Source organism: Spea bombifrons, chromosome 10 (assembly GCF_027358695.1).
Source record: "Spea bombifrons isolate aSpeBom1 chromosome 10, aSpeBom1.2.pri, whole genome shotgun sequence".
In the NCBI taxonomy this organism is placed as follows: Eukaryota; Metazoa; Chordata; class Amphibia; order Anura; family Pelobatidae; genus Spea; species Spea bombifrons.
The window spans coordinates 14,670,207-14,695,562 of record NC_071096.1 but is presented as its reverse complement, the minus strand read 5'-3'; the positions used below and the strand labels follow the sequence as shown (position 1 = coordinate 14,695,562).

The 25,356-nt window shown below is 38.4% G+C and overlaps 1 protein-coding gene across 3 annotated transcripts in view; it reads right to left on the bottom strand.

Annotated features, from left to right (window-relative positions):
• Positions 1 to 11,592, bottom strand: part of CDHR5 (cadherin related family member 5) — a 29,462-nt gene extending 17,870 nt beyond the window's left edge. For all 3 annotated transcript variants that reach the window (XM_053448710.1, XM_053448711.1, XM_053448712.1), the window contains exons 1-5: positions 11,432 to 11,592; positions 6,615 to 6,793; positions 2,959 to 3,012; positions 727 to 819; positions 203 to 295 (exon numbers count right to left, since the gene is read on the bottom strand). In XM_053448710.1, coding sequence (XP_053304685.1) covers positions 203 to 295; positions 727 to 819; positions 2,959 to 3,012; positions 6,615 to 6,793; positions 11,432 to 11,492 — 480 coding nt within the window. In that variant the 5' untranslated portion in view covers positions 11,493 to 11,592. The remainder of the gene's footprint in view (positions 1 to 202; positions 296 to 726; positions 820 to 2,958; positions 3,013 to 6,614; positions 6,794 to 11,431) is intronic.
• Between the last annotated feature and the right edge of the window lie 13,764 nt (positions 11,593 to 25,356).

The following is a 25,356-nucleotide window of genomic DNA, read 5'->3' as shown; positions in this document are numbered from 1 at the left end:
TAGCGCTATATAGAGGCCATATCTCTCTACCACACTGTACATTGTATATATTACATTTAACTTACACTTTATGTGATCTTGTAAATTGTGTACTGCACTAAGTATAACATGTTTTTTATTTAAAATGTATAGAAATATGCTATAATTCTGTATGTCTTGTTTATTTGGAGATTCACAGCATTGCTTAAGCGGTTACACTCACCATACTAGTATTTCTTAGTTCGTAGAAAATCGGATCATTGTCTGCGTCTGTAGCTTCAATTGCTGAACCAATGGCGCTGTTTACGCTGATATCCTGGAAAAGGGTATATTTAAATGTTGTTGTAGTTGTTATTATGCAAGGCCTTGAGAGCCATACAAGTGAAGATGAGAATAGCCAGTCGTCATCTATTTAACTATCTTTATGTATTTCTTTCCATGTCTATCTTGATAAAAGTCCTGTGAGTAGAACTGAAACATCAATGACTGATTTCATTTAATATATTGTGAGTCATTTTTCTCTTCACTCTGATTTATAATTCCTTTTTTTGCACTGATTCCAGCTATGTGTTTTAAGGCTAAGAGTTCAATCATTCTAGAGAGTACTGACCTTCTAGCCTTATCTAAAATCTAAAAGACTGTACTATTCCAAACACTGATAGGGGTTGAGGCGTACGTGAATGACCTGTTATGATTGAACAGTACCATGTACATTGCATTAATGATAACTGAATGAATATAACTTACCTCTGGAATGCTAAAATTGAACTGTGTATCTTTGAATTCCGGTGCATTATCATTTTCATTAATTATTATCACAGTAACTGGTATTGTATTGACCTAAAAAAAATTAAATACATTATGTATAACCTATAAAGTTGGCATTAATCTCTTAAAAAATCAGGTTAATCCTGTGTTCTTGACATTGTGTCAACATTATACACACGCACTTTAAAGTTACCAGATACCTGCTGGGATTCTGGGCAGCATGATCTCCTGGTGAGTCGAGTGATTAGCTCTTCTTCTCCCCGCTCAGTTCTACCCATTCTATAATACTTGTGACTAAAGCTATGTATGCACACAGAAAACTCTGTAAAGACCAGCATACATGGAAAGTTTCAACACATCATTTCAAGATTTTGACTTTCTATGGATACATACTCTACTGGATTGTATTGTGGCTATTGTTAGACTTCTCACACATTGCAGGCCTTTCCATGACGAGATGTAAAGGTCTCCTGAAAAAATAGCTGATGTGACCAGGCTACTGACAATCAGAAACAACATTTATTGGGACCCATGACATCATCATTTTATCTAGTACTAAAAGTTAGAGCATCTTGTTAGGTGCCAGCGGTGTTGTATTTATGAGAGTCATTGCCCTAGCCATGACCCTGGCCCCTAACCATCCCAAGTATATAATTTTGAAGAGGGCCTTTTCCTTGTGCTGTGCATTCTCTGTTTTGAGTGCTTGGGCATGATGTCATGACAAAGTACTCAGCCTCAAAATGACTCACAGGTGAAGAGATACATTAAGGACCATGGTGATGGCATAGAACATCATGTGTTAAATTTGCTGGTCAGCTTAAATGCACAATCAATCCTTGAATTGCTTTGTGGTGGTTTATTGTTAAGTAGAGAATTAAAAAAAGAAATATAATACTGGTCTTTTAGAGAGGGATTTGTGTGAAATTGGAAACTTTAGTGTGTTTCTCAAACATAATGGCAATTCTATATATATGTGGCAATGCATACCTTACAATCTACAGGACAGTCCTGATTTTCCTACATTGTACTGCCAGACATAGAAACATAAAAACATAGAAAGTGACGGCACATAAGAACCGTTTGGTCCATCCAGTCTGCCCAACCTCTGAATACTTTCCTTAGTCCCTGGCTTTATCCTATCTTATAGCCTTATGCCTATGTAGAGATCAGTTTTGTTGTATGAGAAGGCGGCAGAAAAGAGACGCTGTCCTATCCCCAGTTTTTACTCCAGAGAAGTTGTTTGGCTCTCTACTGGCAACCATCTGCCAAATTGGGACCTAGCATTGTTGGTCTATAAAGAATCCATTTTAAAGTGATCATTGTCTGTTATTGATTTGGTCTTCCTTGTACCATAAGAATTTTGTATGCTTTCATCATTTGAACTGTTTCTCCATCTGTCCTTCCTCAGGATCTGTTGTGGTCCCAGCCAGAAGGAATATGAAGCAGCCAAAATCCTGGACTCACTGAGGTTCCAGTTCAGACTAAAGTATCTGGTGGATTGGAAGGGCTTACCTACCTCATCCTGCAGGTAAGATACCCCCAGTAGGCCATCATTTGTGGGTTGCATCTTTTCCCTATTTTCTGCAGCCATTCATAATTTCCTTGCTTATAAACAAACTTGTGCAATATAATATAATAATATGTAAGGGTAATTGCTCTGTTTTCTTAGCCCAGTATATTAGTCAAACGCCCTGACCGCTTATCATCATCGTCAGTGGCGTATTCTGACCTTGTCCAGGAAAAAAATGCCCTTTTGGCACTGATCTCGCCAACTGATTCATTAACAATATAGAGGTCATGCCGATTTGGCACAGCCTCCATAGATTACTTCCGCCTGGCACTGTATATCTTCAAAAGCAGAACACCAGGTTATGGTGTCATATCCTGGCATTCAGCATTATATACTGTAACGCAAAAATCATCAAAAATATCACTTGACTGAAAACAATGGCAGCCTCCAGGTCTGCAGATAAAGGGAGTTTATTGGAAGAAAATAAAACCGGGTTTTCTTGCGTATTAATATATATTACTGTATACAGCCCTGTATTTTATGTTAAAGAATCAGTAGAAAGCTGCATCAGTATTATCTCTGCTGACACATTAAGTAAGAGGATAAGGGTAACCTGGTCTAAAACAGTATGCTTGTCTGCAGTACATCTATGGAAATGCATTTTTTTTATTTATATTTATGTATTTGAGATTGTTACTTACAATAACATTATCCTTTGTGCATAGCAGCTGAACTATTAAAACAGTAGGTCCTTCCTGTAAGGTAAAAATTAGTTTTCATTAGTTCAGAACATGTCATTCTGTGTATAAAATATGTAGGGCTGCCTAACTCAACCCCTTTTTATTTTTCATGGTTCCAGGGATGCCCTTGGGTTTGTCGTGTCTGGGGCAAATAAAATTTGCTGGGGGCCTTGTTTTCCATAGAAACGGCCAAGATGGGTCCTGCTCTCCCTCATGTTTGTTTGTATTTGACTTAATTTCTCAACACTCTGCTCCACTCAACTATGCAGAGACCACAAGCATGAGGGAAAGAGCAGTAAGCAGTAGGCAGTGGCATTACAATACCCTCCTAAGTGCGGGACCTAGTTTGGGAGCCCCACTGGCCTTGGACGGTGTCGGCCTGTTTTGCAGATTAGTGTAACAACATCAAGGATAGGTCAAAGCAATGATCAGTCCTAAACCTTGCCACTGCTAGAGGAGAAGCAAGCCCACTGGGGGCTAGCATAGCTTAGTGGATAGGGCACACGTATGAGTGGGGGTGAGTGCTGTGTGATTGGTCATTGTCTGTGTGCGCATGTTTTTTTTTTGTCTGGTGGCTTTTCAGGGCCACTTAGGTATTACAGCTAACATCCGTTTACCTCCTTCCTGCTCTCCTGTGTTTGTGTAACTTGACTTTTCTTGTCACAGCAGGTGTTTAGCATATCCTTGGCAGTCAGGGATAATCAATAAAGGACAAAGAAAGCAAGTGGTATGGAATCAAGTTGGGTCTCGAATCCTCCCCTTATCTTTTATGTGTTAAGGTTATCAGAGGATGTGCCCACGGTTCATGCCAGCTGATGGTTAGTATGTGATTGGAAGGTGTTTGGAGTTATGTGGATTTGTGGCAGATAATGAAGGAGGTGAGCACCTGTGGGAGATTTTAGTGGATGGCTGTCAAGAACAGTTTTTAGTTATTTTACTGTATTAGCATATTCCTAAATCATGGCATTAAGTAATTTATATGAGTCTGGGTCATTTAGGATAAAATGATTAATGTTAATGTTCACAGGTTTGCATTGTTGTTGGCTAATACAGTATTTTGTGAGATCTTCAATAAATGCAGTGGCCTATTTATATCTATAGCCCAGTGTTCATTTAGGAGAGCGTCAGGTGTATGTTCTGGTTTGTGTCAGTGGGTGCACAGCATTGTCCCCCCACTACCTTCGTACATGTAAACACTCACATAAGAAATCCCATATGTACATTTTTTTGAATCTAAATGGTATTATCTAACATCTGAAGTGATTAAACAGGAACACCTTTGTTTTACAGGGAGAGGTAACAAAAGTAGGACTTTGATGTAGCTTTGCTACCCAGTAAAATATGAAAAAATCATTATATATATATATATATATATATACACACTATATGGACATAGCATTGGGACACATGTCTTAATTATTTAATTTAGGTGTTTCAATCAGACCCGTTACCACAGGTGCATACAATCAAGTACCTAGCCATGCAGTCTGCATTTACAAAGAGCTTAGTGAATTCTAGCATGGTACTTTGATAGGATGCCACCTTTGCAATAAGTCACTTTGTGAAATATGATCCCTGAAGTGTTTAGGAACAGCAACAACTCAGCAACGAAGAGTCCAACTCTATAGGTTAGTATTCAAACTGAAGGAAATTGGTCTAGATGCAAATTCTTGTTCTTGGGTAGAACATTGGCTTAGAGATAGAGAACAGAGAGTTGTTATAAATGGTAAATCTTCAAGCTGGTCAAAAGTGGTAAGTGGTGTCCCTCAGGGTTCTGTTCTGGGACCAATTTTATTCAACATATTTATAAATGACCTGGCAGTAGGCGTAGAAAGTCATGTTTCTGTGTTTGCAGATGACACTAAACTAGGTAAAGTAATACAGTGTGAGCGGGATATTACTGTGCTGCAGAGGGATCTAGATAGACTGGGGGACTGGGCACACAAATGGCAGATGAAATTTAATGTAGATAAATGTAAAGTTATGCACTTCGGGGTAGGGAATGCACAAGCAACCTACACCCTAAACGGTAGTGATTTAGGGGTAATGACAAATGAGAAGGATTTGGGAATTGTTATAGACAACAAACTAGGCAACAATGTGCAGTGTCAGTCTGCGGTTGCTAAGGCCAGTAAGGTATTGTCGTGTATAAAAAGGGACATCAATTTGCGGGATAAAAATATAATTTTGCCTCTGTATAAATCCATGGTAAGGCCGCACCTTGAATATGCTGTGAAATTTTGGGCACCTATTCTAAAGAAGGATATCATAGCTCTGGAAAGGGTGCAGAGGCGGGCTACAAAATTAATAAAAGGAATGGAGCACTATAGTTATGAAGAAAGGTTAACTAATTTAAATCTGTTTAGTTTAGAAAAACGGCGCCTCAGAGGGGATATGATAACATTATATAAATATATTTGGGGCCAATACAAACCATTGTGTGGAAATCTGTTCATAAACAGGACTATGCATAGGACACGTGGTCATGCGTTCAGACTGGAAGAAAGGAGATTTAGTCTAAAGCAGAGGAAAGGGTTTTTTACAGTAAGGACAATCAGGATGTGGAATTCTCTGCCTGCAGAGGTAGTTTTATCTGTACAGACGTTTACACTGCGACTGGATGGATACTTGGAAAATCATAATATTCGGGGATATAATCTTTAATTCTGGGGAAACAGCTTATTGATCCAAGGAGAAATCTGACTGCCATTTTGGGGTCAAGAAGGAATTTTTTCCCTGGTTAGTGCAAAATTGGAAAGAGCCAAACCTGGGTTTTTTGCCTTCTTTTGGATCAACAGCAACAAATTAAAAGATATAGGAAAGGCTGAACTTGATGGACGCATGTCTTTTTTCAGCCTATATAACTATATAACTATGCAACTCTCTTCTGATTCCATAGGTTCCATAGAGATGAAGAGTTCCAAACTTCCACTGGAATTTATATCACACAAAACCTGTACTGCGGGAGCTTCCTGAAATAGATTTCCATGGCCAAGCAGCAGTGCCAAGTGTCGCATTAAATGGTGTAAAGCACGTCAAATCACGCTTCTCTGTTTGGCAGAGTTTGGCGGATGCCAAGAGCAGTTCCTGCCTGACTGCATTGTGCCAACTGTAAAGTTTGTTGGAGGAGGAAAAATGATATACGGCTGTTTTTCAGGGGTTGGACTAGGTCCCTTACTACCAGTGTAGGGAAATCTTAATACTTCAGAGCCCTCACTTCAAGCCTATCTGGATGAATATGCAAAGATTCCCACATAAACACTCCAAAATCTTGTGGAAAGCCTTACCTGATGCGTGGGAGCTGTTATAGCTGCAAAGGTGGGACCAACTACATATTAATGTCTATACATTTAGAATGCAACGGTGTAATGGTCAGGTGTCCCAATACTTTTGTCCATATACTGTGTATATACAGTATATATATGGTCTGTCAGTAGGACATGGGGTGGCAACTAGATGGTGTGTAGTGAAGAGTGAAAGCAGCATGTATCTATGGGAGGACTAAGGGCAGATTATGGACAAGAAAAGGTGTAGTTGCTCCTTTTGACTCATGTGATGTTAAATAATGGAGCTCTAGGCACTGGTATAGCCAATAATGCTCATGTTCTTCAACTTACCTCATAATCAATAGATTTATTGAGTATTAAATCGTTTCCCAGAATTTTAAAAAATGCACTATGTGCCCCATTTGTAGAAATCGATACTGCATATCCAGGGTCAGCAGTTATTCCAGTCACTATGTAACCAGGGTTATTATTTTCAGAAACATGTACTTGGTCATTCTCTACTCTACATCCTAAAATGAAAAAAAACCCACAATAATTAGATAATTTAAGATTACACAAACCTGTACACATCTGACTGTAGACACCACAATCACAGTTTATGTTGGACTATTTGCTAGAAATATTAATAAAGCAATATTCTCACCCTTACATTTATTTCCTTGTAGCTGTCTCATTATTCACCATCTAGTGTATGATGGAAAGTCATTCCAGATACCATCAATAATACAATTAATTTAAACAATCAAATTCATTTAATTAAAAATGTAATTTTAAATTGTTTCTACAGTGTATTTCTGATATAGCATGCTCTCCAGCTTTCAGTCAAAGATGAAAAAGTATTCAATAGGGTGGATTGGAAATACCTTATTAGAACTTAGAGGTTGGCCTAAATTATTTGTATAGGCAAATAGAAACACTGCTTGGGCTTTGCTATATCTAAGTGCAGTGCTTCTCTCTAAAAATGTTTGCATCACTAGTGACCAAGATTTTAAAATGTTACCCAATGTCAGCCAAAGAAAATCATAGTTAATCTTATTTTCAGAAAATATTTTGCTATAGATTAAAGACCCTGCAACATTCCTACCTCCTATGAATGATATGTCGACTAAGTATCATCCAGATGACTTCTCAGCCATTTTTTTGGAAAGTATGGGTGTAGCAACAGCAGGCACCATATTTAGCTATCATTTGTAGAAGTTTAAGATAAATGGGGTGGGGGGTCCTAAAAGTAAGTTTACCAAAATTTGTAAATTAGACATTATAACACAACTAGCTCTAATCTTTTATTGAGAATAATGCAATCTTCACATTCTGTTGAGGGGCTTTGTAAATCAGATTTGCTGGCTAAACATGCAATTTCTTAGTATTGCCTAGTCTATATACTGTCTCACAAATGCCAAAAATTAACATTTGTCACCACTTGGGGAACGATAGCTTGAGAGGGCTTCCATAGAAGATTACAAGGCAGCTATTGAAAGGATTGCCTTGAAATTCTCCGATAACAGGAAACCAACAGAAAAAAAATATTATTTAGGTGGTAAAGTACACCTGTTGTTCTGCACACATCTTTTCCAAATAGGTCAGACATGTGTTTTGGATGTGGTCACACTGGTCAGGAACAAGGTACACTTCTCCACATATGGTGACCTTTGCCTTTTATTAAACTTATCAGGACATCTTGCACATCCTAGAAGCAGTTCTACTGTGATTCCCAATGAAGTCCAGAACATAAATCATAGGTTGAAATGATTTATTTTATATGCTGTCAAAAACTCTATAGTGCGTGGCTAGAATCAAGATCAGGTTCCCTTGAGAGAGGAAATGTTGCCTATTATATATATATATATATATATATATATATATATATATATATATATATTTTATTTTATTTTTTTAAAATTTAAAGTTTTTCTTTATTAAAAGACACGATTGACAAATAATGCAGTGACAAGTGGTTAGAACATAAAGTAGAAATAAAAAGATTACAGTCCACAATCATGGAGGGAATGAAAGGAGACATATCCCCCAGAAGCAATGGGCAAAATACAGGCAATCTCAGTAGCAATAACCATAGGAGATGCAGTAAGGCAGACTGTATAAAATCATTAGGCACCCTCATACATTAGTGAAGACAACAGTACATCATCGTTGGGAAAGAAAAGAAAAAAATTAAGGTAGCATACAATGTGGGTAATGCGTATGAAGTGCCAGCAAAGGTCTAACCAGGGCATCAGAGTGCCCGAAGTGAACATATATACAAGAATGTTTAACTACCGCGGAGTCTGGGAGCGGTCAATGGTATACAGCGTAGCTATCATACAGAAGGAACCTGACTTTCTGACATGATAGTAAGAGGAGTGTCACAATGAGAAAGTCTTATGATACACACGGAAAAGACGGCAACTGTGACTGGGCGCGACTCCCCTGTAAAGAAAAAGAAAAAAAAAAAAGAAGAACCCAAAAAAGAAAAAGAAACAAATAAAAAGGCAAAAGTCAATCCTCCCAAAATGATGTTGTCAATTATATAAACTATACATGACATGCATTCGTGGAGCACCTTACTTACTCTTGAAACAACAGATTACCCAAATACAAAATAATTTGGGAAAGGATTTGGTTATTAGCTCAGAAATTATCAAAATGTTGTCAGGACTGGAGTACAGGGCTTTGATTCCTTCTTAAAGCAGTAATTAAAAGGAAGTGCCAGAACTTTATGTGCTTGTGGGGTGGGAACTTGAGAAATTATAATGCTTCTGATATGGTTGAGACTTTGTAATACACCAGACCAGACGATTGTTTGTTTTGTTTGTCTCAATATGTTGCTATAACGGTGTTGCTATAATGGTGTTGCCTGTAGTAAAGTTATGCCCGATATTTTGTGTTTTTAGGGAAGACCATAACACTGTGATATTTTTGCTTTTTTTTTTTTTTTTATTGTCAATATTTATTAACAGCTCCACCATATGTGACTAAAATTGCCTTGCTCCAGCCTACATCTCCAACAGTCAGATGGAGTTCCTGGGGTAAATGTTGCTATCTTAACAGGAACTAAATACCATCGTAACAGAACTTCATATTTAAGCAGTGAGTAGTTCTTTTAATTTCCTGCATACTGTTTAACCATTGCTTTCTATCTATCTGAAGATTTAGTTCCTTTTGCCATGAGTCTACAGCTTTTATCTTAATAGTGGTTTTTACTTTTTCCAATAATATGTACCACTTCCTCAATCTGTTCATAATAAGTTCTGTCGTAAACATTTCATCAATGTAATTCAAAATTAAGTAAAAATAATGTAGTATATAAGGGAGCATTTCTTTCACTTATAAAAGAAAAAAACCTATGCGTGTGGGATCTCATTCTACTCAGGTGCTGTTGCTGGACATAAATTGGGGACATTTTTTTATCAGTGTCACTTAATTTGTGGAAGAAATCCTAAGTAAAATTAAGAAAAAAAACAACTATTTTGTTTCCATTTATTTTTTACATATTATTCATACTAAATGAAAGACTATAAAAAGTAGTATAAAGAAAAAGCCCTACCAGTCCTTAGAAAACAGTATATACTCTGTGTGGCTACACTAAACATGGAAAAAGTGGAATAATAACAAAGAAACGCTAAAAATGGCACAACAGCCCCAGTCACCTAAGGGGGTAAACCCTTCTCCCACAAAGAGATTCAGCACAGGCATCTTAATGAAAAGGTCATTACCAAACGTTTGTGTGTTCAGCCTTTTAATGTACTAATACTTTTTTAATGACATTAGCGCACTCATATCATTTTGAAGTGTGTGTTGGCTTCTCTCTTATTTCTCACTATATAAACAGTTCACAAAAAAATGATCATTTTCTTTTATGTGGCCTCTATTTTCATGATGGTGTAGTACGGTGCAAAGGTCATAACAATTAAACTACTTTTTTCAGACAGGGATACACCCGAATTCCTGGCCTATTTATGGCCCTCAAGGATTGGAGTTGTGCAGCTCAGTTCTATATAATAGGGCCAGGCCTCAACAACTTATACGGAAATGTTTTATTAGAACATTTTATGCATAGGTTAAACAAATGTTAACATTTACACAATTTGTATCTACAGAAGCTGTAGACTATTTACCTTTATTTTATCTACTTTCACATTAGTAACTCCACTAGAGCAGGTTTTCATACATTTCTAAACTAGACTTTTCTGGGAACCACTGTGGTCTGGCTGCTACTTATTATGTGGTTAACCAGCAGACTGATAAACATTTCATTTTTAATTGTTGGTAACCCCAGTTCCATCACCCAAGCTTGATAGCAGAATAAGGGCTAGTTACAATTGGGGTTTTAGGGACAATACGCTTTTAGGTCAATTTGGAAAATAATAGATGACTTTTGCACTTAATCTGTGACACACGTCAGAGGCATTTTCCCTCCATCATCCGACAGAGCCTAATGAGGGGCACCCTAAGCAGCATAGCACCACACCGACAAGGGGTTTAGCAGGAAGGGGTGTGAGAGGCTCTTGGCGGCCTAGCTTTAAAAAACTCCATACCTTCTATGTTATATTATTCAGCATTGGTAAGGAGACTCTTTGTATCCAAAACTGGCCACAACAGGGATAAATACCATACCAGTCACAGAATACACTATTATAGCGTTTGGAAGCAAAAACCCATAACACTAAAATATATTTCTTGTATATCAATTTGAGCAGTGGATTATATAAAACACACATATTAATTCAATTAATAAATGAATAAACCGCTATATAAGTTAAATAGACAACATGAACATTTTCAAAGAATCACATAAGATTAGCCATCCTCAAAAAAGGCTCACGTTCTGATTAAGATACAAAAACACTAGCAAAATGCTGAGTTTGCCCCGGGCTGTCTGGAAAAAGATAATGTCTATTTTCCATTATTTTTTCACAAGCCACACATATATCCCACACTCAAATCAGTACATTCATATCAACCAGCCTTTCATGGGTCAGTCTAAACCTTAAATTGCCTCTGACACTGTTAAAACAAATAGATAAATGGATCTTTCAATCTAAATACCCTGAATTCATGTGCATATACAGATCAAAGTAACCTCCCACCTCTGTTTTATAGTTCACAAACTCCCTACCCACTCCTGCTTCTCCTCCTTCCATCCTGCTTACCTTGTGCCAAACACTGCAAAGGAATTAGGAGCAACACAAATAGGGCCAACATGGACCCCATTTTAACAGAAAAATCCAGACTCTGTAAAATGAAATGTGTCTGCCTCCTAGGTAAATAGTCCAGGGAATCTGCTGGCCTCTAGCTGGTACTAAAATAGGCAGCAAACTTATTACTCGTTGCTATACAGAATTAACCTTTGATTCCATCCTAGTTATTTGTTCACTTATTTATTGCTATGTCGATAAGCAGACTGACACTTAGTTCCTCCCTGGTGCGAACAACCACTATGCAGATGGTTAGCTATCTCATCGTTCTAAAAGAAGACGCTCATACCATCAAGAGCAGGTATTATAACAATATTATGTAAGTATAACTTATATATACATATAGATACATATATATACAAACACATTAAAGCAGTTGGGCAACACAAATGAAAAGGAAACCTTTTGTACAATACATAGACCAAAATATGTCTGTACAAAAAAATCAGTTTTCATAAGAAATGCCTAAGAAAAAAAGTCATGGCATGTTTAGTCAACAATCCTTCTTTCGGATAATAACGTCATCACTATATTTAGATTTATTGGAAGTGTTGAATAAAAAATGAATTTAAAATAATTTTGAGTTTGTAAATTACAAATTAATTAATAAATATTGGGTTAACATTAACAAGATAAAAAATAAATCTTATCTTTGCTGCTGGATTATGCATATATTTTATCCCAGTCTGAGGGATTATGGTGGCAGCTGTTTTTTTATTGTTTTCTTTTTTTACCTTGATTTGCATTGTAATTTCAGATTGTTGAAAACTATGAAGAAAGGATAACACAAGTGGACATGGTCTTATGATCAAGAACGTTAGAAGTTTTGCTTTCAATATTCAATTTCAAAATTTTGATATCAATATTTGTTTTTCCTAATAACAAAACTGGATGGGATTTCTAAATAATTCTTTATTTCTTGCTTAATTTTTAGAATGTACAGGAAACACAATTAAGCAAATTGAAAATAAAACGCAAACAGCCGATTAAGAGTTTATGCAAAGATGTTGACTAATGACCATAGGTGTTGCTACAGGGGCAATTGCCCCCCCTAGATTATCCCCCCCAGCTGCAGGACCAATTGGCACAGTGCCTTCTAAACATATGGGTACACTGGGCCGCGCCGAGGCAGGTGTAAGATTGTGATCCCAACCAGCCCTGCTCAGCGTGTGAGGGCAGTGTATGTGTATATTTCTGTTTATGGACAGGTGTGTGTAAAGGCAGTATATATGGGCAGTTGTGTAGAAAGGGCAGTGTACGTGCATATGTGTGTGTAAATGCACTGTGTATGTGTATATGTGTGTTTATGGGCAGGTGTGTGTAAAGGCAGTGTATGTGTGTGTTTATGGGCAGGTGTTTGTCCCTCTCCACTTACACACTTACACACACAGACACACTTACACACAGACTTAAACACATGTGCATACACCCAGCACACACGCAACCTTACAGATTTTTTTAATTCAAGAATAAAAAAAACATTATGTTGTTTGTCCCTCTCCACAGTCAGACTTACACACAATCTTACATACACACGCACACAATCTTACATACAGACACAGATTTCTTTTTTTGTTTGATCCCCTCCACGGACATATTTACATACACACACAGATTTTTTTTTTTAAAGTCTTATAGTAGCGCCGGCCAGTGGCATCAGCACGCAGCAGCCATTTAGTTTAGATATTTCCGGAGGCAGAGTGGCATATAGGGAGTTAAAAGGCATTTCTGGAGGCAGAGTAGCATATAGTGGGCTATAAGGAATTTCTGGAGGCAGAGTGGCATATAGGGGGTTAAAAGTCATTTCAGGTAGGCAGAGTGGCATATAGGGGGGTATAAGGCATTTCTGGGGGCAGAGTGGCAAGCCTAGGGGCAGATGTGCATAACTGGGGGGCAGGTTGGCAAATAAAAGGAAATAAAAACAAAAAAAATATTTTTCTCAATCATAGCTTTTCTTAAATATGAAAAAAATGTTTACATGAATTAATAAATAAAAGTTTCTTACAAGAATATCGTCAAGAATAATGTGATCACTGAATAAAATGGAACTTTTTCATTGAAAAATTTTTGCAGTAGCAAATGTTTTGATTCCATTATGTCTAATTTATTAGGGCATTTTAACACTTTTGCTTTCTGTCATTTTAATACAAATAATGGTTTCCAAATGTTTCCAGTGCTGCTTTTCATTCCCAGTCCGGCTCTTGCCTTTTAAGTATTATATTAATCCAATAAAAAGAAGGGATATCACCCATGACATGCTGGTGGCAACAGTTGGGAGTCTTATATATGATCACAGCAGTGTAGAATGATCCAACAGCCTGCTTAAAGAATACTTACAGTCCTCCCAGAACTTGACTAATAAGATCATAATAAAAAGGATATTTGTTTCCTAGTAATTTTCACAGTCCACTTCCAGACCATCACATTTCTGTGGGAATGTTTCCATCCATTCAGTAGAGCAGTTGTGAGGCAGGCACTGAATGAGTAAGCCTGGCTCGCAATCTCCGTTCCGGTTCATCCCAAAGATTTTCAATGGGGTTGAGGTCAGGGCTCTCTGATAGCTACTCACGTTTTTTCATGCCAAACTCATCCAACCATGTCTTTATGGAACTTACTTGAATAGAAAAGGGCCTTCCCCAAACTGTTCCCACAAAGCATAGTATTGTCTATTTGTCTTGGTATGGTGAAGCATTAAGATCTCCCTTCACTGGAAGTAAGAGGCCCAACCTCTGAAAAACAGCCCCATACTAGACTTGTGCATTCGTATTCGGGCGACCATGAAAACGAACACGAAGGGTGTGTTTTCATTGTTCAGCCTGAATACCGAAGAAATGAACATGGCGGCAGCAAAACCTATACGAAGACGAAGACACACAACACGAAGAATTTTCTTGTTCCACTTCATTTACCAATCTCCCTGGTCCCTTCCCCATCTAGCCTACCTTATCTACGCAGCATTGCAGGGGTTAACGGGGGCGGAAATCCGTAGGTTCAGGAGTTAAAGGGCTGTGAGAGCGACACTATTGGTCAACTGCAGGGGCCTCCTCTGGCATCAACCAATTGGTTGATTCCACCATTATCCACCATAGTCAGGCAGGTAAAATTCTCCAGGCATTTGTCACTCCGCAGAACACATTTCCACTGCTTTAGAGTCCAGTGGCGGCATTAACTTCGACGCTCGGCATTGTACTGATGTGAGGCTTGCATGCAGCTGCTTGGCCATGGAAAACTCATTCCATGAAGCTCCCGCCACACAGTTTTTGTGCTGATATTACTAGTAAAAACTATAAGCACATTTCAATCATGGCATATGCTTATTTAAGTAAAAATTAAACATTTTAGTTATTAGCACAGCAAGGCACCATGATAACATATGTTGGTCACAAATAATATAGGTTAAAAATGTGCTAAAGTGTACAATTAAATATGTAGGGCTATATGCATATTATAAAGTGGTTGCCAAAGTACAGCCTCTATTTCATACAAATAAACTTTTATTTTCAGCGACAAAGACATTTCCTGAAGTATTATAACATTGAAATCATATGTGTGACTCTTGTGAATAACAATACAATTGCTTTATTAACATGACCAAATCACTAAAAACATCTTTATGGTTTAGTAAAGGGGTATTTTCATTTTTAATAATAGAATCAAGCTAAACTCTCTGGACATGTGTGGTTTTACGTGAAAATATTTATTAATCCCGTCTATGCCAAGGACATTCAGCTGTATAAAATAGGTCATGTGGGATTAAGAAGAAGGATTTTCAGACAAGTAAAATAAAACTGGCGCCTATGGTATTTTACAGTGCCTATATGCAGGACCATTTCCCCCATATGTTACTGACCAGTGGAGCATGTCGCAGGTGGTGCAAGGACCATGGATCACCTAGTACTCGAATCTCTATGTTCAGCCCTGAATTTAAGACCATGTTCCCTCAAGGCTGTAAGAATTGTCCTTATCCTTCATGTACCACCCATATATCCTGTTGAATGTGATCATTAAATGTATGTTCCCAAGCTTATACTTCTGAATGTGAAGTGACCCTTTACATCATTGACACAGGAAACTGGTGTTATGGTTGCTGGAAAGAAACCTCTCCAACTTATCATACTGTGACACACCATTCCTCATAAATCTAGGCAATATCCATTCCTATTAGTGTTGTAATGCATAATTTATGTTAAGGCAATTTGGAGTGTAGAGAGGAACAGGGCTTTCTTTACATACAATTGGGCCTGAGGCAAGCTTTCCTTGGAGCCTCCCCAAGCCTAATCATACCTGCTCTAAAAGTTACCTCTTTTACCTTTTTCCTAGGTGGTGAATGTGAGGGAAATGGAGGCCTGGGCTCTGAGATATGGCTTAATACAGGGGCGTCCAACATGCGGCCCGCGGGCCAAATGCGGCCCGCGAGACCTCGAGGTGCGGCCCGCATAAGATCGGCAGCCAGGGCAACCGATCTTACGCGAGCCGCACCTCAAGCCCTGCTACTTACTTGTGGGAGGGTCTTCTGGACTGCATAGAGGAAGCGGAGTTCACGTGACATCCTACTTCCTCTGTGCTTTAGCAGAGAAGGCAGAGGGAGGCCGCGCCCCCTGCTGAAGTCTGTAAGCGGCATCGAGGAGCTGCAGTCCAGGTAAGGGGGTGGGGAGGGTGTTTGAATGAGTGTGTGTGATTGAGGGAATGAATCTGTGAATGAATGATTATATGAATAAATGAGTGTGTGTGTGTGTGTGTGTGTGATAGCATGGATGTGTAAGTGCTGGAACCTAGGCATGATGGGACTGTGATTGCTGTTAGCAATCACACTCCTATCATGCCAAGTCAACCAGTACATGCTAAAAACCTGGCCAGCTGCCCCCCTTGTGTATTGATGCTGCCAGCAGTATGGGGTCTGCACTTACAGCCACCCTGTAACAGCATGTACTGGCTGACTTGGCATGATAGGAGTGTGATTGCTAACAGCAATCACAGTCCCATAATGCCTAGGTTCCAGCATTTACTGGATGGATGTGTAAGTGCTGGAACCTAGGCATGATGGGACTGTGATTGCTGTTAGCAATCACACTCCTATCATGCCAAGTCAGCCAGTACATGCTGAAACCTGGCTAGCTGCCCCCCTTCTGTATTGATGCTGCCAGCAGTATGGGGTCTGCACATCACTTACAGCCACCCTGTACCAGCGTGTATTGGCTGACTTGGCATGATAGGAGTGTGATTGCTAACAGCAATCACAGTCCCATCATGCCTAGGTTCCAGCATTTACTGGATGGATGTGTAAGTGCTGGAACCTAGGCATGATGGGACTGTAACTACTGTTAGCAATCACACTCCTATCATGCCATGTACTGGCTGACTTGGCATGATAGGAGTGTGATTGCTAACAGCAATCACAGCGAGCACAGTCCCATCATGCCTAGGTACCAGCATTTACTGGTTGCCTGGGTTGCCAGCATTTACTGGTTGCCAAGTCATATTGCTAATTTTGTCCAGTTGTGTGTTACCTACTTTTATTAAAACTGTGAGTTTTTATTATTATTTTTAAAGGTGGGGGCTATTTTCGGTTTTGGCTAAGTGAACCCTGAATGTTTTGGTCCAGAATTTTCATTTTAGTTCATCCCTAGAATAAATCTAGGGAATCCTGAATTTGTAGTCGCAAAACTTTCTAGGCCCAGAAATCAGTGAGAGGAAGGGTAAAGGTTTTGTGTCATTTTACTTTATTTTAATCTGCATATTTTATTAAAGGCCATATTTTTTGTCACAGTGAAAAATGAGTGCGGCCCGCGCACGTATACAATTCTGATGAAGTGGCCCACTGCGGAAAAAACTTGGACACCCCTGGCTTAATATGTTAGTGCTCTGTAGTAGCAGATGGTAGGCAGACCTTGAAGAAACAAGTGTTAGCGCATAGAGCTTCTCATGTGGCTCAAAAAAAATCCACCTCCACACATTGGTAACCATTGAAGGCAAGCCTGGGCTAAGGACAGCTGAACCTTTTCCTCCAGGTTAAAGATGGACCTGAACAGGGATTTATAGCTTTATTCACACAGCTTTATCCAATGGAATCAGTTCCTACATTAGCTTTTGCATGCTTTCCATCTACAACCCCTCAAAATAGGTTAGGACAGAAAAACACACAGACCACACTATATTACATTTACTAATTCACTGGCAATAACACATTGCCCAGATTTCTAACAGTATATCTATCTATCTATCTATCTATCTATCTATCTATCTATCTATCTATCTATCTATCTATCTATCTATCTATCTATCTATCTAGACACTATGCCCATTGTTCCCATTGTAGATTCCTCAAAGCTCTCCCTATTGTTGGTGAGTGACTTTGCATAAGGGTATCTGCATGTAGGGGCAAGATAGCGATGCGTAAGGACAGGGCTAGAGAGCCTTTAGTAGCAAGGAACTGGGCAGGGAGTAGGCAGAATATGTCTCGTCAGAGCCGCTGTTGATTGGCAACTACATTTGACACAGTGTGACCAGCAAGGCCGTAATATATTCACTTTGCTTTATTCGTTATAGTTGCACATACATTTTTACAGACCACACCCATACTTTGATAGAAAATATATTGCCCTGATTAATGGTGCATAATTAAAATATAAATAACATTTTCATATCAATTTTCAGCATCACTGTACTCCATTAAGATTTCAGCGCCTACATTCATGGCAGAAATTTTGGTAAGGAGGTGAAGTCATTAAGGCTGTTAATGAGGTGAGCAATGGCTGGACATAACGACTTGTAGCTTTTCTGAGTAGCCTCCAAAGCATCACTATCGGAGAAGCTGAAATACACAAGGATGGATAAAGTGACCATGAAACATTTGAGACCTTTAACACTATTTCAGATACTAACAAAAAGCAATCACATGTCAAAATAGGTAAATACAGGATTATTATTTTTTTATCATGAAAAATGTTGACAATAATTAAAAATGTCGTAATTCCCCCCCATAAATATTTTGAAGCATATATTACCAAAAACCTGTGTGCAATCTAAAAATTAGAAACTTTATTCAAACAGCTATATATATATATATATATATATATAATAACAACTATATATGGTAACAATTGTGCAATAAACAAATCTGTGTGGCTACATTATGGAGGATTCCTAGATATACTTAAAGATCCAAAATGTCTTAATATCTTATTGCTGGTTCCAAACATTTTTAATTTTGTATATGAATTTAATTCTTTTTTGGCTCGTCACAAATCTGGTTTGCCCTTCATAACATCCATCTGGCTCTTAAATCCCCCAAACATGTATCATGCATTGTACATATAAATGTAGAATTTGCCATTCAATTCTGTGTCCAATATCAAAATGTAAAATATAATATATCCTAAAAAATATACAAGTAATGAGATAAGACATCTTTTTGCACATATTCTCAAAACTTCAAAAGAAGAATCTTTCCTTCTCATAATTACCTCTGACTCTGAAAGCTTTGGTACAGCCAAGTGAAGCAGGCTTGTTCGAGTTTTCCATCAATCTCCTGAGAGCCATTCAGAAAGTAGGATTCTGATACACTACCATCATTGAACAAGTAAAACAAAAAAAACATATAAATATCCTAAATCAGCCTTAAACAAAGTAGCCAAAGTGAGGCCTAATCAGAAGGTAACCCAAAATAAATACAATAAAAGTGAAAATGTATTGAAACATACAGTTATAAGGTTTCACAAGGGTAGACTATGGGCTGGATGGGCAGATGATGTTATCTGCGCTGGTATATTTTTTCTATTGTAGGAAATTGTCTTATAACTGGATCCTTTCTTCACTCTATTAACAGTATTTAATGAATCCAGGTTTGTTGGACACAAAATAAATTGTAAAACTGAGCTAGTCAAGTGATGTTAGGTTAATATGTGGGTACCAAATGAGGATGTGCTGTTCAGTAACAGTTTATCCAAAGTCAGCTATTTTTCTGAGCTAGTAGACCGTTAATTTGTTAGGCTGCCATGATATCGTAGGCTGCATACCTGCGTTTGGAAGTGAGGAGAGACCTGAGGAAGCTTCTCATGGCCACATCGTTCTTTATCTTGCTTAATTCACTGGTGAATAGACCATCTGCATGTCTACGACTTCTGCTGAAATGCACAGAGATATATTGTGCTTATCTAGACATAATACTATTTGTACTGTGTATAAAAGAACAATAAACATTTTCTTTTAATACAGTGTTGTGTTCCTCACCTCTCGAGGGCAGGGAGAGGTGTAGAAAACTGGATCAAAACTGACAGAAGAACCAGTGCTTTCCCCAAACAGGCAAGTAAGTGAGCCATGATTTGCTACTCTGAAAGACAAGACGTTAAACATTATATCACTTACAACAGAAACCGCACAAGTCCAGTACATATGAATACAACTAACAGTCCTTGACAATGTTGTATCAAAACATGTAGACTTCACAACCACTTCCCCTTCTGTTCACCTAATGGATTTGTGGACTTTTTAATGCATGCAGTCAAGAGTTTCATTGAAATCCACCTGCTGTCCAGAAAGCAATCTAGTATTGTTATACAGAATATGCTACTCACTGTTGTCCTTAAAATTGCAGCACAAATGTTATTCTAGTTCAAGAAACATTACAGTATACTTAAACCCTACTGTATGGTGTATATGTTATTTACATCTATACAGATATCTATGGTCTCAAAATGAAAAGGGACCAATTTATCTTGGACAAAACTAGTCAACATGAACAATAATACCTGTATCTTGAAAATTCCATGTCATCGTGGCAGAAGCATGTAAAATTATTAGAGCCCTGTGTATGAACTACTTAGGTCATTTACCTTCTGCTGCTCCTCTATCCCAGCCCTATTGTTCTGTTGACCCTCTCTTTACACCCTAACTTTCTTCCTCTTGCCATGCTAATGGTACATAGAGTCTTATTATAAAATATTATATTACTATTATACATTATGTACATTGTCCTTACACATTATTTGCTTCTTTGTTTGAGAACATTGTTACTTCTCACTGAATCTTACCTTCTGCATTTTCAGAAAGACCATGAGTCTTCCTTGCACAACAAACTTGAAAAGTCCATTTCATGAGTGTTGTCAGTGCATATGATTGGAGTTAGTATTGTAGATATCGTCAAAAAATGCACTTACCTTCTTTCAACCGTTTGGTACCTTTGTAGCAGTGCAAATGTGTTTCTGATCCTTTGCCCAGCGAGTGCTATATATTCTCAAAGCCCATCGGAAATAATTAGCTATGAAGATTAGCTAATCTTTGTTTTCTTTGAAAATTATATTTTAATAGCTGGGCAAATATTCCTCTTTCAACAATGGATAGTTGGACAACTTCCGTGGCAAATATATAAACTGTCATTAATTTTTGATCCTGGCAACAATTCCCATCTCAGTGTTATGATTTCTTTGTCATAATCCTAAAATGATAAATTGCATTATTAATTTCCATTTCAAAAGTTCAATATAAAATGCAGGAGCGTAACTAGGAACCACGGGGCCTGGTGCAAAAATCCCTCCCCTGATTTTACCAAACAACATGCCTCAGAGTGCTTGCTTTGCCACCAAATCATTTTTCAGTGCCAAACAGCTTCTCTGTGCCCCTAGATTGGTGGGCTCAGTCTCAGTTGCGACCCCTGTGACCGTGATTTTTTCACCCCTGATAATACGTCAACCAAGTATAGAGATTTATAAAAGTTCATCCCCTCCATCTGAAGTTGAGACATCTAATGTCCCAAAAGCTTATGTGGCTGTACCTTTTTATTTATTGGCCAACATAAGGAATCACTTTGACCATACATTATGGTAATACTTTTTATTGTCAACATTCATCTTGCAGGAGAAGCTTATTATTGGATAATAATGGATACTGATAGAGAGTACAAAAAATATTAAATTCTTGTTTTATTCAAAGAGGATAGGGCATTTACAAAATATACAATGTAGACAAGCCAAAACAAAGAACAAAGGTCACACAGCGGAAACAGCACAGTACAGCAGATCAAACCATATGAACATAAAACATACAGTGCAGGTAATCCATAATACAGTGTGGAGAAACAACAGAAAGAACAACCCACACCGCCCCAAACGCAGCTCAAGAATGTTAAAACAGTGGAATTGCAGACCATTTTTAAAAAAAAGGACTTTGCCTTCACCTCCCTATGCAGGGTCGCCTCTAGCCAATCCATACGAAAAAGAAAATCAAGCTGACTCAGCGCCATAGCAAGAGTCGGTGGACTAGATTGTATCCATTGAGCCAAGATAGCCTTCTTGCTATCCGCCGATACAGTCAACAAAAGTGTCTTCACCCTGGCGGAGAAAGGCCTACCCCCTGGCGGCGGCAGAATCCCAAACAGGGCCCACTCCACCGTCAAATCAAACAGGTTGCCCAACTTCCGAACCACGAAATGATGGACTTCTCCCCAAAACCTCCCAACAGCCGGACACACCCAGAGGCCATGAAACAGATCTCCTCCAAAACCCCGCATTTAAAACACCAAGAATTAGTCCCCAAGCATGATGCATTCTTACTCTATGAATGGGACACTAAAACAAAAGCAGAACAGTTGTGGTTTCAATTACCTGAATTCACTTTGCTTTAGAAACAGCCATCCCTAGCTAATTGATCTGCAATAAGGACTAAGCTGGTCCTATCACACATCTTACCGATTTTAACCTGCTTATATAAGCTATTTTTGCAGCTAATGTTGCCAGAGTTATCCTTTTTTATGTAAAGTATAGTGAGGTACATTAAATTGCTATTGTCCTTCAAACTCTCCTGTCAACTCCATCTTTAGTAAACTTCTTTGTAATTTAAATGGGGGCCAAAAGAGCCACGAGGTGTCCATTGGTTCCAATTTTCCTATAATTTTGCTATAAAGGCTTTTGTATTTAGACTACTATTCAAAAGATTGGGGTCACTTAGACATGTCCTTGTTTTTGAGGAAAAAAAAAGCAAATTTTGTTTTTAAAAATAACATGAAGAAAAGAACATGAAGAAACACAGTGCCGACGTTGTTAATGTTTTAATGACTATTGTAACAAGAAGTGGCTGATTTTTAATGGAATCTCTTTATAGGTGTACAGAGGTCCTTTATCACTCCCATCACTCCTGTGTGCCAACGGCATCTTGTGTTTACTAATCCAAGTATAAGTTTAAAAGGCTGATTGATCATTAGATAACCCTTTTGCAATCATGTTAGTACATCTAGAAATTCCCCCATGCCTGTGAACAGTAGTGTATGTATCTAGCTAAATGTAGTAGAAGAGTATATAGTACACTTTATTCAGGCAGTTCTTTTCTGGGTGGTTACTCCTACTTCATGTTAGAAAACCAATATTATAAGGGTAAATGAGTTCATCCTGTTACACATGGGTTATAGAACCGGAGTGAATCATTTCTATGTGTTACAAGAAATTCTACTTAGTCTTTGGCCAACACATAAAGACATGGCCGGATTGGGGATCAAAAGGGCCCTGGCACTTCCCTACCTGCAGAGCTAAATGATGTATGTATGGCAGCCACAACATGTGGCCACATGTATCCTGCGGCCAGTCACATACTGCAGGATTTGATTTGCAGAGTAGCAGTAAGAGTATGAGGTGCTATCGGCCAGCGGCGTGTGCCAGATGGCCAGTCCAAGTCTGTGTACAGAACATAATAAAAGGCTGGGTGCACTGATCATACTCTAATAACAAAATAATTACCACTTTGATGTTTCCTCACTTTCTACTCAAGTTGCCAAAGTAGATGCATTTGTAGAGGAAGAAAATAACCAACAATTAGATGGTGAAACATGAAAATTATCAGAACTCAAGCTGTTTTAACGAAACAACCCTCAAGAATAATTAATCAAAGTAGGTAACTCAGGAAGCTGAGCCGATTTGTAAAGCTACGAATTAACAGCAGACAAGTCCAGGTAAGATAAATGTCTGTATTTATTTTAAGATTTTCCATTTTGCCAAGTGGGAGTAGCATCAAAATACATTTTGTATACTGATTCATTAAATTAGAAAGAGGCTATAATTGTAACTTTAAAAAATAGTTTTCATTAAAAAACATGGTAACAAAAAAGGTTGAACAACTGGATAGATTTGAGCAATTGTTTTGGGCAGTGTTGTAAAAGAGATATCTCTCTCTCTGATTGGGTTGCTGTATACAGTATCTCACAAAATGGATTACACCCCTCACACTTTTATAAATATTTTATTATATCTTTTCATGTGACAACACTGAAGAAATGACACTCTGCTACAATGTAAAGTAGTGAGAAATGTCCGAATTGGGCCCAAAGTGTCAATATTTTGTGCATGGCCACCATTATTTCCAGCATTTGAAGATGCCGCATTTGAATATGCCACACACATGCTCAATAGGGTTTAGGTCTGTAGACATGCTTGGCCAGTCCATCACCTTTACCCTTAGCTTCCTTAGCAAGGCAGTGGTCGTCTTGGAGGTGTGTTTGGGTGTTTTCCAGTCTCTGAAGGGAGGGGATCATGCTCTGCTTCAGTATATCACAGTACATGTTGGCAATTGTTGATGCCAGGGGAGGACCCTGCAGGCGACCAATAGAGTCATTTGCACGGCCCCTTAGCCCCTGGCGGCGAACCTACGGATTTACGCTTCCGTCAACCCCTGCGATGCTGCGGAGATAAGGTAGGCTAGGTGGGGAAGGGAGCAGGGAGATTAGTAGACGAAGACGAAGACTAACACGAAGATTCTTCGTGTTGTGTGTCTTCGTGTACGTTTTATCGCCTCTATCTTCACTTCTTTGTTGCGAACATAAAAACGCACTCTTCGCATTCGTTTTCATGTTCGCCTGAAAACGAATGCACAAGTCTACATGGGAATATCTTATTGGCTTATGCAGCTGCTGACTGTCACTGTGCACTGTTGCCTACAATTTTTCCCAAATCATTGGAAGTTTTCCCAGGGAGATACCATTCAAGTATATGATGAATTGTTATTTTTTCCATAATGCAAAACTTTAAATTGGTCTGTTCTAAATCCTCCTACACTGAAGGTTAGACTGTACTACCCTACCTAATTTTGTGTCATCGCTAAACACTGAGACATAGCTCTCAATGCAATATGGGAGATCATTAATAAACAAATTAAAAAGAAGAGGACAAAGAACAGACACCTGGGCTACGCCACTGAATACCTTGGTCCAGATACAAATACAAAGGTTTACTAAATGTAATTTAAGACAAACAATTAATGAATCAGATTAACCCCAGTAATTTAAAAAAAAACTTTTGCCCTTGTCTGAGAAAGCAGAACTACTAAATGTTTCTGTGACAGTAATAGCGTGTCCGTAATTACATATTTTACCTTAGAATAAGAATAACCCAATGTTTAGTAGAATATGGTGTTTACCAATTGGTTGTGTCAATGGCCTTTGTGTCCGAAAGCCTCTCTATATTATCCTTTTATAAAGATAACATCATACATGCAACAAAAAAATAGGCATGCGAATGAACTTGGACTAGAAGTTTGACGCATATAAGTTCATTTTTTGAACTTTCTCTGTCTCTTTGTCCAAACATCCAATAGTTAGTCTGTGCCATCATTGCCCCAACAATGCACTTCCATGCTCACACACACACACAAGAGCAATTCCATGCTCACACACACATATGCCCATCCATGCTCACATCCATCCATACATATAAATATACTGTATAGAAACATATATACATCACATATATATATCCCACCTCCCACTTACCTCTCACCACTCCTGCAGCTTTCTCTGTGGCTTCTTGCAGCGAGCAGCCTCGGTTTCACCGCAGGGTCACGTGACCCCGGTAAGTTCCTGTCTCCCCGTGACGGTTCAAAATAGTTTAGAAAGGGCCCTTCTG